The 13,731-nt window shown below is 35.9% G+C and overlaps 1 protein-coding gene across 14 annotated transcripts in view; it reads right to left on the bottom strand.

Moving 5' to 3' along the window:
- Positions 1 to 13,731, bottom strand: part of NFIB (nuclear factor I B) — a 419,383-nt gene that overhangs the window by 21,447 nt on the left and 384,205 nt on the right. For 7 of the 14 annotated variants that reach the window (XM_073228498.1, XM_073228504.1, XM_073228500.1 and 4 more), the window contains 2 exons: positions 10,761 to 10,926; positions 7,461 to 7,543 (listed from right to left, as the gene is read on the bottom strand). The exons of 1 other annotated variant lie outside the window; for it this stretch is intronic. In XM_073228498.1, coding sequence (XP_073084599.1) covers positions 7,461 to 7,543; positions 10,761 to 10,926 — 249 coding nt within the window. The remainder of the gene's footprint in view (positions 1 to 7,460; positions 7,544 to 10,760; positions 10,927 to 13,731) is intronic. 6 more of the 14 variants (XM_073228499.1, XM_073228506.1, XM_073228502.1 and 3 more) reach the window with 2 other exon arrangements.

The raw sequence follows: 13,731 nt of genomic DNA, 5'->3' as shown, positions 1-13,731 counted from the left end.
AAATTGGTTTTTTTTGCAGTAAAAGTTATTTGTCTACCTCAAAATAAACTTTTTAAAAACAATCTGAAAACAGTTTAAGAAACTTGACTTTGTATAAAGATTACCTTAGGGACCTACTTTAGGCAACAAAAACCCTAGTTTTGTGTCATTTAAACATTCTCAAGAAGGGAAGAATATATTTAGGCATAACTCATGATAATTCTGCTAATTATTAACTTCAGGTTAGTTTCTGTGGGGCTAGCTGCTTAGACTGGAGAAGTTTTCAGAGAGTGAAGATACTTTCACAGAGCCAGCTGAACCTAACTCTCATTAACTAACTGAATCACTTGTCCCAAGGACAATTTCAGAAACACTGTCTCCTTGGAAAGATGAATATGTAAACAGGTTAGTTTTTTGTTGTTAATGTTGCTATTTTCTTGCTTATTTGTTTAACAGCCCCCAAAATGTCAAGTGGGCTGTCTTTGGCCACATGTGGAACATTTAGATCAACATATTTTTGGACTTTCCTTTCCAAGGGGAGTCTCAATAACACTAAAAATTTTTCCAAGTAGTGTTCCCCCAAAAATAAGAAATTAGTTTTTTCACCAAATAGTAATCAAATTTAAAATAAAAGGTGCAGATTAGTTTAGAAATTTAGTCTGTTAAAGTTGTGTGTTGGTATATGGAGGTGGGTAGCAATTCTTGTTTTTGTAACAATATATACTCTTGGACAGATCTGACACTATGCATATTCTTACAGAAATGCACACTCAAAATAAATAATTTTAATAGTTTAATTTATATGCACCTACTAATATGAAATTAGATTGTCTAGAAAATTAAGGTAAATTTTATATTAAAACATTTTTGTCTGCAATTCCAAAAGCAAGCAAAAGGTGACATGAGGAAGTAAGATTCTCATCCAAAAAAGCAATGAATAAAGGAGTAAGGTTGAAATAGGCCAAACAACTGAGAACTGAATACTATAAGGTTATCACTGTGTATGTTCTTAGGGTGGGGTTCCATAAAGTCTCTGGAATGAGAACCTTGTTTCTTGCCCAACGAGAATGAGATTGTTTCAGAAAAATAAGGATGGGGGTCATCTCGTTTTCCTCAAAAATCTGCAGAAGGGGAAACACCTACTATTTGGATCATTATTCTTGCCTACACTACACTCAAATATTCATGCAGGTAGTTGACAGGCATAAAGAATCAATATTGCTTGTGATTTCAGAATAAGAGTTTGTTTATTCAAATAGGGACCCTCCATTGTTATTAACAGAGGCTTTTGTTCAATGCTCTGCAATTAGCTTTGGGAACAAAAGAAAGAAGGTAAGTAAAATGTTCTACTTTGTTAGGCTCAGCAAACAGGCTGATGTACAAACAGTCCGGCATGGTGACAACAGTTCTCAGTTGAGCCAATGAACCATTAAACTGTAAACAGAATAATCAACACTGGCAAATTTACCTTTTTACTTTTTAAAAAAAGTTTACAGTGACCCTCAAGGGAGTATCTTGAAAGGTGTGTTTTCTGTTCTCTTAGGTTTCTTCAATTCTCCAGATAGTCTTAAGGAAACAGCTTTTAGGAGGTAGAGGTGCATTTAAAGGGGGTTGTTTAAAAAGAATAACATTTCAATATTCATTCATATTTTCCTCTTAACTCCTGGTTAGTAGAGTTTTATTTTACTACTATTATTAATTATGTGTCATGGAGCAAATAAAAAGGCCTCTGAATGAATAGCATGTAGCCTTACTGAACAAGCAAAATGGTCAGAATAAAATTATGTTACATATGGGACATATAACACAAATTTCAAAGGAAGATATTCAAGATCATCCTGGTACCTTAAAGTTACGTCTAATGTCAATTTCTGAAACCTGTGCTTCTTGATATATAATTTAAGTAGCACAGTAGAATTCAGTTAAATGGGTATGCATAGTCCATGAACTAAATACACCTTACTGGCCGTAAGTGATAAGCATTAGAAAATGAAAAGTTTTTTTTTCAGATGGAAGATAATCTAACTTGTAAAATTTAAGGTTTCAAGGGAACTTAGAGATTGTATAGGTCAACCTGCTCATTTTCCTTTCCAAGATAAGAATACAGGACAGCAAGGTTTAAGGACTTGTCCCAGGTCAGACATGCCTTATTTGGGTCAACACTAAAATTAAACCTTCTGACTCCTGACGTCTGATTCTCACCCAGAACACCAGCTGGCCTGGCACTGTTCTCTTCCTACTCTATCCTTTAGGTGCAGGCCAAGAAAAGTTAAGGCTAAAATATCTGTAATTCTAACCTTCAGAATTTCCTCTTCTTTCCTGATTCAATGTAGGTTTTTTAAAGTTAATATTTTCAGAAAAGAAGACAATGTTTCCCTTGTGATTTTGACTGACATTAAGGTTACAGTAAACATAATTTAATTTTACATTAATTAGAATAGTTTATCTGGCTATTAGCCTTTGGTAACCCATAAAAGTGAATAAATGAATGAATGATAAAAGACACACCATGGAAGGTCTTTTTCTTTCATGAGAACTAGCCCAAAGCTAAACATTTGCATAGCCGTTATTTTGACTGAAACTTCCTTTAAATGTGTTTCCTTTCCAGCTAGCATATGTGAAAAGTGACCTCTTATCCATTTACATACCTACCCAGAAGTCATGTGATAGGGTTTTACGTCAAGCTGTCAATTATGATAACAGACACAATAAGAGCAGCCCAAGTGTTGATAGCCTGCTTCCTGACTTTATTGAAAAGTTTGTTGATAGTCCACTTGCGTCCTTTCAATTGCTTGCCTCTAATAAAAGACTACCTTTCCAGCAGCTTTAATGTACCTAGCTTCGCCTTTGCCATCTGCCAGGATAAATACGATAAAGGGATTTCCATTAACATCTTAGTTAAAAAAAAAAATCCTACAGAGGCAATTTCTTAAAAAGGCCATGTAGTATAACAGAAGTTTTCAGTGTAATGAAAAGTACTTTGAAACAAACTCTAGTTTCAAAATTATACCAAGAAAAAGGTTGAAAACATTTTGATATAAAGTAGTCCATAATTGAGAGTGAAATAGTAGCACTATAAGCATGCAAGAGATGTAACATGCTGAAGCTCAAGCACCCGTGAAATCCATGCAGTTGTGATAATGTGAGGACCTGAGGTGATCAGCCCATTCGTTCATTAGCTCTAAATTAGTACACAGAGTCAGGAGACTATAATTTTGAGATTATGAAAATAAGCCTTATATTTTACAAACTAGAGCTTACTTGACTTTGTTGCCTCACTTGGGGAAGGCAAAGTGACCTCCCATTTGTTCTATCTGGTATCTCAAATCTGTGTCTAAGGTTACTAGGCACTTCAAGAGCTGGCTCAAATAGTGATCTCTTATTTCCAAACAAGAAGGTTTTAGCTACAGGCTTTTATTTCCAACCTGCAATAACTTTTTTTAATATGTTTTATTGATGTAAAAAAGTAAGAATTTATATTTTTATTATGACCTTACATTCAAATATAAAGGTGATAATCAAGTTAACCAGACCCTCTTATATTACTAAACTTCCTATGAGAGCAAAGAAAGGAGGGCTTGCAATTTAGCAAATTTATTATGAGTTTGACCAGATAAGGACTGGGTACTAATTCAAATAGATTGTCTCATATTTGCCATTTATACCAAAATTGTTTGAGTGGATTATGAAATGATTTCTGTGTTTTCTAAGGAACACCCAATGCTCTGCTACACAGTCCTGTTTTCTCTGAGAGACAAAAACTTGGGAACTGCAGTTCTTCACTGTCTATCCTAACAGATGTGTGCAGTGTGGTTCATGAAATATGAAGAAAGGAAACACTGCCTTTTACTAAATTTCAATGAAATTAAGTAGAGAGGAGGTCCTTGACACTTCTGAAGAATCTCCAAATCATAAAAATAAAATTCTCAGCAGAGACTACAGAGTTCAGTTTGCCAAAAGCAGGACCCTTGAGTTCTTCAAGCCACCACACCATCTTAGAACAGAAAGTTAAAGAATGAAGCTCCAGCTGAAGCTCTGGTTTTAAGATTTCCCCATGCCAGTAGTGATGCATTAATTAGGCCAATCACCCCAAAGACAGTCTAGTCCCAGACCCTGAATGACACAAAAGATTGCATTAAGAGATAAAGGAAAATTTTAAAATCCAAATCAGTTGGCATGAACTGATTATTGTGACTAATTAGAAAGGACTGTCTTTAATGGCAATTACCAACTGGTTTACATGAATCTTTCCAAAGTATTCTTCATGATTATGGATTTTGTTTTTTAGATTCAAAAGAGATATTATATTTACAATTATAGGTGAAATTCTTATGTCAGAAAACACTGGTATTTCAAGACAGTTAACCACCAGTATTGATCAATAATAGCTATTATGAAAAGGAGCGCAAAGAAGTATAATTACTAATAATAACTGTATGTGAACCAAGTTAATAGGTATAAAAGCACATACTTTTAGTATTCTTCTTTTCCAATAGGAATGTATTACTTTTACAAGTGAAGTACAGGGTTAATTTTATTATTTTCCATCTCAGTTTAAGAATGCCAGTGTCCTTGCGTATTGGAAATGACTGTATTTCGGCCACACTGTCATTTTGTGGAAAGATTATTTATAGGATAGTCAAAATAATTAAAAAATGTAAAAGTTATTGTTGACTAATTTATGGAGGCTATATTAAATCTCTTTTCTAAAAAAAAAAGTAGCACTCAACAATGCACATCAATATTTTTCATAATATAAAAGGATAAATCTTTATAAAGCAGCTGTCAATGAACTGAAGAATGTACCTGGCGACAATATTTATTCTTAAGGGGTCTTGTATATTAAAGGCTATGGAGAATGTTTAAAAGAACTCTCAGGCTAAAACCATTGCCTTTCTAATTTTGAATTTCTCCTGGCTAATATAAAATGATTGATTACCTTTATTTCATGTACCCCTTGATTTTCCTTTTCATTCATCATTGAGTACTTTAAACCAAATGCATTTAGAACCTGCTGCTAGAAGAGTGGTCTCTTTTAAATCTTTGCAGAGTAATGAAAGGACACAGTAAATCAATTTCATTTCTGCTGTAGGAAAGAATAACCTTTACTCAAGTCACTTAAACCATTTCTGTCCCTCTGTTCTTGGATAGTTAACGTAAAACTTCATCTCTATCATTCTTTTAGAACTTTAAAGGATAAAAGTAATGGGCTTTTAAGTAATAAACTTTAAAAATTAATAAGCTTTTAACTGGAACCTCAGTTTAGTAATATTAATGTATTTTATGATATGCATATATATTCATTTTCTGTATGCCTCAAAATGTAGCTCATTATGAACTTGGCATATTGGGCTTCCTCAATTCAAAAAGTAGCAATAACTCTTTCATTATGTACAAAGACAAATTTGGTCTGCATGGTATTTAGAATTGAATATTACATTTTAGCTATGAAGCTTATATAAGGTTTTTCTTCCAAGGATGGATACAAACCATACTCCATAAATACCAACTGTATTTGACTGAACAAATCATATTTATATTGTAAGGGGTCTTTACTTGACATTGTCCCCTTAAATAACAAGTGGTGGTTTTTGATGCAAAAAGTTTGCAGTCCTGGAATATATACAAATATATATATTTTTTTATTAAAATGTTCTCAGAACTCAATGTCCATTGGACTCATATTTTCCTGACGCTTGCTAAGTTTTCTTGATTTATCCTTAGCTATATGAAATAAGTAACTTTTATAAAATGAACTTTTGTGGTCATAATTCTATGAGGCTTTAATATTAGTCATAGGTGATAAATTAAAAAATTAAAGCTGCCATAGGTTAGGATGGGGAATGGGAAAATTGCTTCTAACGACATGGTACTGGTTATAATATTCTAAATGTGTTTGGGGCTAAAGGTTTAAATAATGGAGGCACATTTCTATGAATTAAAAATTAACTAGAAAGTGAAGGTGTTCATAAGGAATAATGCAAATCCCATGACAAAAATATTTCTGGAAGTAGTGGAGTGATCTTTAAAAGAACAAGTTTCTAAACCTATAAACCTGCATATGTTTTTTAAAAATACAATGAACATATACATTTGTCAAATAGAATCATATTAGAATAATTATAAATTATAACACATTTCACATTATAGCAGTTTTCAAGGTGAAAAAAAAACAACATTCCAGAGAATTACGTTGAAAAGCCAATGGCTGGCAAAACCACTAATTAGTATTTGGTATGTTCCTAACTGTGTACAGATGTTTTCACTTAGTTCCCACTCTTTTGTTTTGTTGTGCTTTCCTTTTTTTAAACCTGGCGAAATGTCAGGTATTTTGAATAAGTTCTCATCTTTATGACTTTCTCTGAACTCTGCCTGTGGTGACCTTTAATATATGCAGTCTGCCTCCGTGGTCTGTAACTGGGCAGGACTCAAGAATTCCACAGGAGGCACAGTTAAGACAGACACATAGCATAAGCTAGGTGGACAGATCTAGATCAAAACAAGTTGCCATGAGCACAGGTGCAGGCTTACTACATATGTAAGAACTCATACATATGCACAAACAACTTATACATGGAGAGCAAGTGAGTTAATACTAGCTCCTTCTTACTGACTGTAGCCTATTTTTCCCTATGTAATGTTTTGCACACTTAATTTCAAACTGCTCTGCTATCAACACTTGAGAGCAGCAAACAATGCATCTAAATTCTGAAGTGTTTGGAATGATTTTTGTCATTCTATAACTAGAATCGTGGGATTTCTGTATTGATATGGTCCATGCTTTTGACTGTAGCCAATTTGTTTATAAGCCACCATTAATCCTGTCTATATATTTTTACAGTTTGAGTAAACACATCATTTGCATTAAATTTACAGTATTAATAAGATGTGAAATTTAAAATGCTACTTCAAACATAAATGATTTAGAAAGCAGAACAAAAACAAGTGTTTTATCACATCTGAAATTGGTAAATCAACTTCACCTTATTAAAATAGGAATGATGCATTGCCTGAGATTTAAATTCATGACTCATCTCCCTGGACTAAAACACCAAAATGAGGAGGAAAACATCTAGAAAATACGAAAGAGTTCAAAAACACAAACTGGGTATTGCTTCTACTCTAACTGGCTTTTAAATCAGTTTCCAACTTTTGTCTTTGGAAGCTATAGACTAGTAAGTTCATAACAGCCAATGAGGCTGAGAAAAATACTCTTAGGCTGAAATACTGCTATGCATGGGATGTTATTGATATATGCCACAGAGATGGAAAAGGTCTTGACCCAATTTGAGAAACCCTGTTTAGAGAGGCAGGAAACAAAGGATAAATGAGAAAAATATTTTGGAAAATGAAGTGATCGATTTCCGTCTCAGAAACCCCGTAAGCCCCGTTCTAAGTCCAGATCTGAGAGGCAGCATGGAGGAAAGCACCAATATGCGAAAGCGTGGCTACACCGTAACACCTGGGGGAAACTTGCCCACCTGTTGCTGATGTAGGAAGGATGGGTCTCTTGGGCTTAGTCCCACATATCGATTGGCTTGAGAAGTGCCTGAGGCTGTGTAGGCTGATTAAGGAAGAACAAAAACAAAGATAAAAATTGTGAACTATCAGAATGAACACCCTGACCATGTAAAAGAAACCCAGAGAAGTGGGACTTGGCAACCAAAAAAAAAAAAAAAAGTGGCTCTTCTTTCTCCTCTTTTTTGTCTGAGTGAACATCAGGTGAAAAAAAGAAATGGTAGCTGACCTCGAATCAACTAGTTTATCCCCCACCCCAAAAATCTATCCAGTAAACGATACCCCATCCTCTGGTGCGGGCATGTAACACTTAACGTGCTCCAGTTAGAGTCTCACAGGAGCACCCGGGGCTGGTTACATAGAACCATCCTTTCCCTAGCTGTGCTTTTTTACCAGATAGTAGTTGTCTAATAATGGAATCATCAGTGATGGTCTGTGACTCTACATGTAAAGGCATACTCAAAGTCTGTCAGGGAAAAGTGAAAGCTTTTAATGATGGAATTTAAGCAGATGTGTGTGATGACACAGGATGAAAAATGTCTTACCTTTTTACAGATTTTACTAAAAAGAACATTTAACTTTCCTAACGTGAAGGAGTAGCCTATTTTTGTGATATCATATAGATGAATTAGCTCAGTATTTTCTTGAATGTAAAAATAACCTTATGTTTGATAGGATTGTTTTTGAAAAAAATCCTTTCTTTTCCATGAGCACACAAAGTTAATTTCTTTTGATTGGTCCAGGAGGGGAGTTGATGGCACCTTTTAAATATTTGGCCACTGGTAGTAGTATATACAATGGATACTTCTTAAATTTTTATGGTCTCACTTGGCAAGTACTTTTTGTATAGGTGCTTTTTGGTATTGAGTGAATTTTCCCAAGGAAGCAGAGCCCTATTTCTAAGGATTTTTGTTTCCTTTCACAAGAAGAGAATTACTGTAGCTTCCCAGCACTAGGCAACCCCATAACTCCATGTCGGAATAAACAGAAGCAACTGAATTTTTGCCATTTATGTGACATTTATAGGTCTGAAGAAAGCTAAAATGTTTGGTTCAAAACCATTAGATAATGAGGAATCCAGGCATTAATTTTAAAAAGTCCTTTTCTTAAAGCAGTATATTAATTCTGCCACACAGATTTGAAGAACTGCAGGATTTGACCCATTGAGGGTTTTATGGACAACTTTTTAAAACAGTAAAGATGCTTGCAATTCATCTTTTAATTATTCCTGAATAAAGGGACCAGGCAACAGCAGCCACAAGCAGCCAGCAGCCCCTACTCACTCTCCAGGCCTCTGTGACTCCATGCAGAGCACGAACAGCTGGAGAAGAGCCTCACCCACACAGAATGGGTGCCAAGTCCGTGCTACTCTTTCTTTTCAACCATGAGAAAGAGGTTTCTGGGGTCTTTGTGTTTTCTTTAATTTTATTGACTTATCAATGCAAAGACCAAATTTTCACCATCAGGGGTGCCTAGGGAGCAGGTTTGCTTATAGAGAAGAAAAACCACTCACTAGCTTTCTTTAATGCAGGAGTGGCATATGGGCTGATGCAGTCATTTTTACACAACCAAGATATTTCTTTTGAATATTTTGTAATTTTACTTCTTGGAAGAGATCCTTTTTAGATTAACCGGAATGTGAGTACAACACAATTCACTAACAAACAGGCTGATAGTGCTCCCATAAGTGAGTGATCATTTGGGTATGATTCTCCCTTGGATCTCATCTATTAATGCCACTATAAGAGTAAGTACCAGAAGTTTCTGGAACTTGGATTTGATCACTTATCTTGTGATAGTGTTTCAACTACTTTTTAAAAGATATCTTTACTTTCCATTTGCTTTTATTTAAATTGCTGACTTTGATCTGCTCAAAGATGCTAAGATATTTACTTTTAAAATTGGGACATAGTATTTTAGTGACTGTCGTGGACATAGCTAACCTTTGGAACAAAAGAATTATTAGTCTTCCTTGACTGGGTCTCATCTGTCTGTACATTCAGGGAAGTGTTCAATAGTGTAGGGTACTCTACCAACAAATCTGTTACTAAGCATTGGTGATTACTGATGGGAATTACAAGCCTTATGGACATATTAATCTATAAGACCTCATGACTTTTGAGAAAGAAATGCTGATTTCACTGTACTCTCAAAATACTGTCCATTTTGCTTGTAGGGTTCCTTCCTACATTTTCAGGAGCCATGAGACTGAATAAATAAATAAATAAACAAACAAACAAACAAACAAACAAACAAATAGAGCATATTTCCAATGGCCAAGAAAGCAAGCCAGAGAGAGGTGCCTCCAATTATCTCTGTAATTTCACATAGGAATTTCCAGAGTGTGGGGATTTTCTTGCTTTTCGAAAGAAAACAGAAGCCCTACATTTGAAATAAATGTATAATTGAAGGGGAGCATGTTTATTCCTCCTAACTGATACTTCATCCATCCCACTTTAACAATCTGTGCATACCAGCTCCTGTTCCAGGAAGCCGGTAGTTTGGATGAAGCCAATGGAAAAATTAGGTAATAACTCCTTGTGTACTAATGAGTATCCTATAAGAAGAAGCAAAGGACTCCTTTGGGTTATTCATATGCTCTATGAAAGTTCACTGGCTGAATCTCTGACATTTGAAATGTATGGCCATGCTAAAAAGCATAGTACCTGATATACCACAAAAGGCAAAATAATCAAAAAATGTTTTCAGAAAGTTGCAGACAATGGAAGTGCAGGTAGCTTCCATGTGCCTAACCCTGAGCTTTGAACTGTTCTCATGTGCACCCAGCATCATGGGTGCTGTTTTTCACAGTGACTTAACCTATAGTAACGTGACCATGAAACTCTCTCACAGAAGCACTGACCCGGTCTGCCTGGTGAGAAGCCTTGATCTCTGTAGGAATGCTCCAATAAGTAACAATCATCTAATATCTCTCTGGGTGACAGAAGACCCTTGTACACTGCGTTATGCTGTTCAGTGCATTTTCAATGTATACCTTGAACAAGCAGGCATGACTTATGATTTTTGTCAGAGCTGTTCACTCAAACAAATCAGCTTTTCCCTTTTCAAATATGAGGCACTGACTGCCATTTGCTAAGAGAGAGCAGGTGACAGCCAGGCCGCATACATGCCTGCTAGTTCCACATAAATGAGAAATCTCCATCTGGTCGGGTAGCTGGAGAAGTTGCTGAGTTCTCCACCTTGGATCAGATATCCAGTGGCGCCTCTGATGGACATTTCTCATTTCCTACAGAAATACTTACTGGTTGCTGTAGGTGAAGCTGCCTCACCTTCAGTGGATGTAGTGATGGGTTTAGTGTCTGTCATGGTCAGGGTCACAGGTCGCACTGCACTGGGATGGGGAGAGGGTGCCAAGACAGGAGTGAAATGGCCAGGCACTTTCCCTACTACTTGACCACTGCTGTTAGGCTACAAAACAAAAACAGAATGCCGGGTGAAACAATCCAAAAGGCAGTTACTTTGTCCAACAACTCCACTCAGCACACTTGGGCGCAGGGACCTTGCACACTGTGGGTAACGGCTGCACTGGCCCTCTCAAATCTGAGTCAGAGACCAATCAATGGTTAGTTGTAATAAGAATCAGTAGCATTTAAAAAGAAGTCTTCATCCTCAAAGCACTTTATATATGTGAATTTGTCTTTATAACACACTTGAGAGCCAGGTAGAACTGATTCTTTTTTTTTAGGAGGCCAGAAAACTCCAGTGGAGACTTACAGGCTTAGCCCAAGTCTCAAATGGAAGTCCTGACTGAGCTAGTGAGCAGTAGAACCAGGGCTTCCTTCTCTGCTCTTTATTTTCTACAGTGAGTCAGTCCAGGTTGGCTTTCCACATACACTTTTCACCTAAACAATGATATCCCTGATGTAAGGAAGACAGGAATATCTAGAAGATCAAACAGATCAAACTCAGTAACTTCCATCATTTATAGTCAAGGCCCATTCTTCTGCATACAAAAACTCCAGCTCTCACTCACACTCAGGCACACTGAGGTATGCTCAAACACATCAGGCTATTTAGATTCTAGGATCTAGGATCTCCACTCAACTTTTGATAATTTACTTACACAAGCAGATAGGATGATATTTAAAGCACTTAAAATTTCAGATCCACCCAGTGATATGAAATGCTACAGTTGATCTGACTTTACAACTACAAATAAAAGATTTCCAAAGTAAATTAAAACGTGCTGAAGGAAAGCAGAGGGCAATCAAATATCCTTTGTGACTTGAGTTACTCCTCCATTGCTAGGCATGGGAAGTTACACAGAACATTTATCATTGACATTTGTGGGAATGAACTGAGACAATCCCCTGGGCAGTGATAGAAAAGATATTATTATCTGAGTTTTAGCCCAGGGTACAAAAATACTATCCATAGTAGGAGACAAAATCCTAAGGGTACACTGTTTGAAGAAATCCTGGAATGTATTTTTCTAGACAGAGAATGCTACTTTTGATTACACTAAAGTTGGAATTCTCCGCTGCATGGTGCACATAGCAGTTTGCTATGAGGGTATTCTCCACAAATATTTGGTCTTTATAATCTGCACTGCTAAAGGCAAAGAAAGCAAAGAAGCAGAATATTTAAACACCTGCACATAAACTACAAAGTAGACATTTCATTAGAGAAAACGATGAGCAGCTAATGACATATGTGCACTGTGAGAGACACGAACTAAGTCTCTGGTTGTTTCCTCAGAGGCCACATCGTTTATTCTAAAAAAAAAAAAAAATGGATTTCCTGAGCGTCCTGACTATTGATCAGTATTTTTAAGTATTGATATAATTTTAAGTATTTAACTTTATGTCAAGAAAATTGCCCAGAGTTTTCCCCTACGGAAACCTATGAGAAAGTTAGATCTTTAAAATAATTTTATTTAAGATACACCATTGAATAGCACAACTGTCTCTCTTTAATTGGTGCAGTGGAAACCAATTAATCTCCAAATCACCGCGGGGAAGACAAGGCACCTCGGTTGTTGGAGTTAACAATCAAAATCAGTGTAGTGCTGAAGGCTACAGGGAAGGAACAGTTGACTACAGGTAGACAAGTGCTCATTTTTCCTCCATTTTTTGGAGCTCAAAAGGTGAATGGCAAGAGTCCTATTTTGAAATGCAAATTAATTGGTTTTGAGTTGGAGTTAAAAAATCAAAGCAGATATAACTTTCCCACCAAAACAATTCTGCAGTTTGCTATAAAGACCCATTCTTCCTTTCAAAGGGAAAAGCAGGGTTTTTTTCTTGAACAAACCATTAACTTCTGGTTATTTGAATATCGCAAAAACTGTTTTGTCTATCCCACTCAAGAAAGAAGAAAAGTTTCGTTTTATCATTGGTGGTACGTTCGATAGTAAAAAGCAGTTTTGTATACTGTGTTCGCCAAAACAGTTCGACTGCACCAACCTGAGAGCATGGAACAGAAAACAAACGACCGTAAAGTCAAGATCTGCCACAGAATATATTACCTTGCCCACTCTGCAACTTTGTCTACTGGAATCGAATCGACATGAACCAGCAGATGTTTCTCTCATTTAAAAAATTATAGAAGTGACAAAGAAAGAATTCCCAAGCCAATATGGACTTTTCTGAAACTCAGGGTCAGAAGAATAAGAGGGTTATTTCTTTCCACTCTTCTACTAATTCAAACAGATGAATCTACACTATAAAGCTTCTCTTCTAAGGCTGTTAGATGAACTTTCATACGGAAGATATGAAAAGAGAGACATCTAATCTGCAGATGAAGCTGAACTGCATTAGGAAAGGATTATCCTACTTAGTACATTGCTCCTATTATACAAAATCCTGAGAGGGGATTTTTATTTTTTTAATTGAGATGTGAGTAAGATGCATCTCTTCGAAGATGGATCTTTACCTTGAAAATAGGAAGAAAAACTGAGAACAATGTAGGCAGATTATCACCTAATATGCCCTCTTAACTTCTAAAGAAATTGAAATATACGTAAAACAAGCACTGAATAATTAAAGAAATGCATAACACTAAAGGCCTGATTTTAATTTGCATAATTTTTCCCCTAACAGTGCCTAATTAAGACATCAGTTTAAAAAAAAAAATCCAATGGAACTCTAAGATTTTCCACACTGAATTAACGGTAAGGACTTTTAATGGATGTCTTAATTAGACTTTGTTATTCATGAAAATTCTACATAAATTAAAATCAGACCTTGTATGCACTGTTCCCAGCTGAGTCTGGCA

This window comes from Manis javanica, chromosome 2, assembly GCF_040802235.1.
Source record: "Manis javanica isolate MJ-LG chromosome 2, MJ_LKY, whole genome shotgun sequence".
NCBI lineage: Eukaryota > Metazoa > Chordata > Mammalia > Pholidota > Manidae > Manis > Manis javanica.
This window is presented reverse-complemented; position numbering and strand designations above follow the sequence as displayed.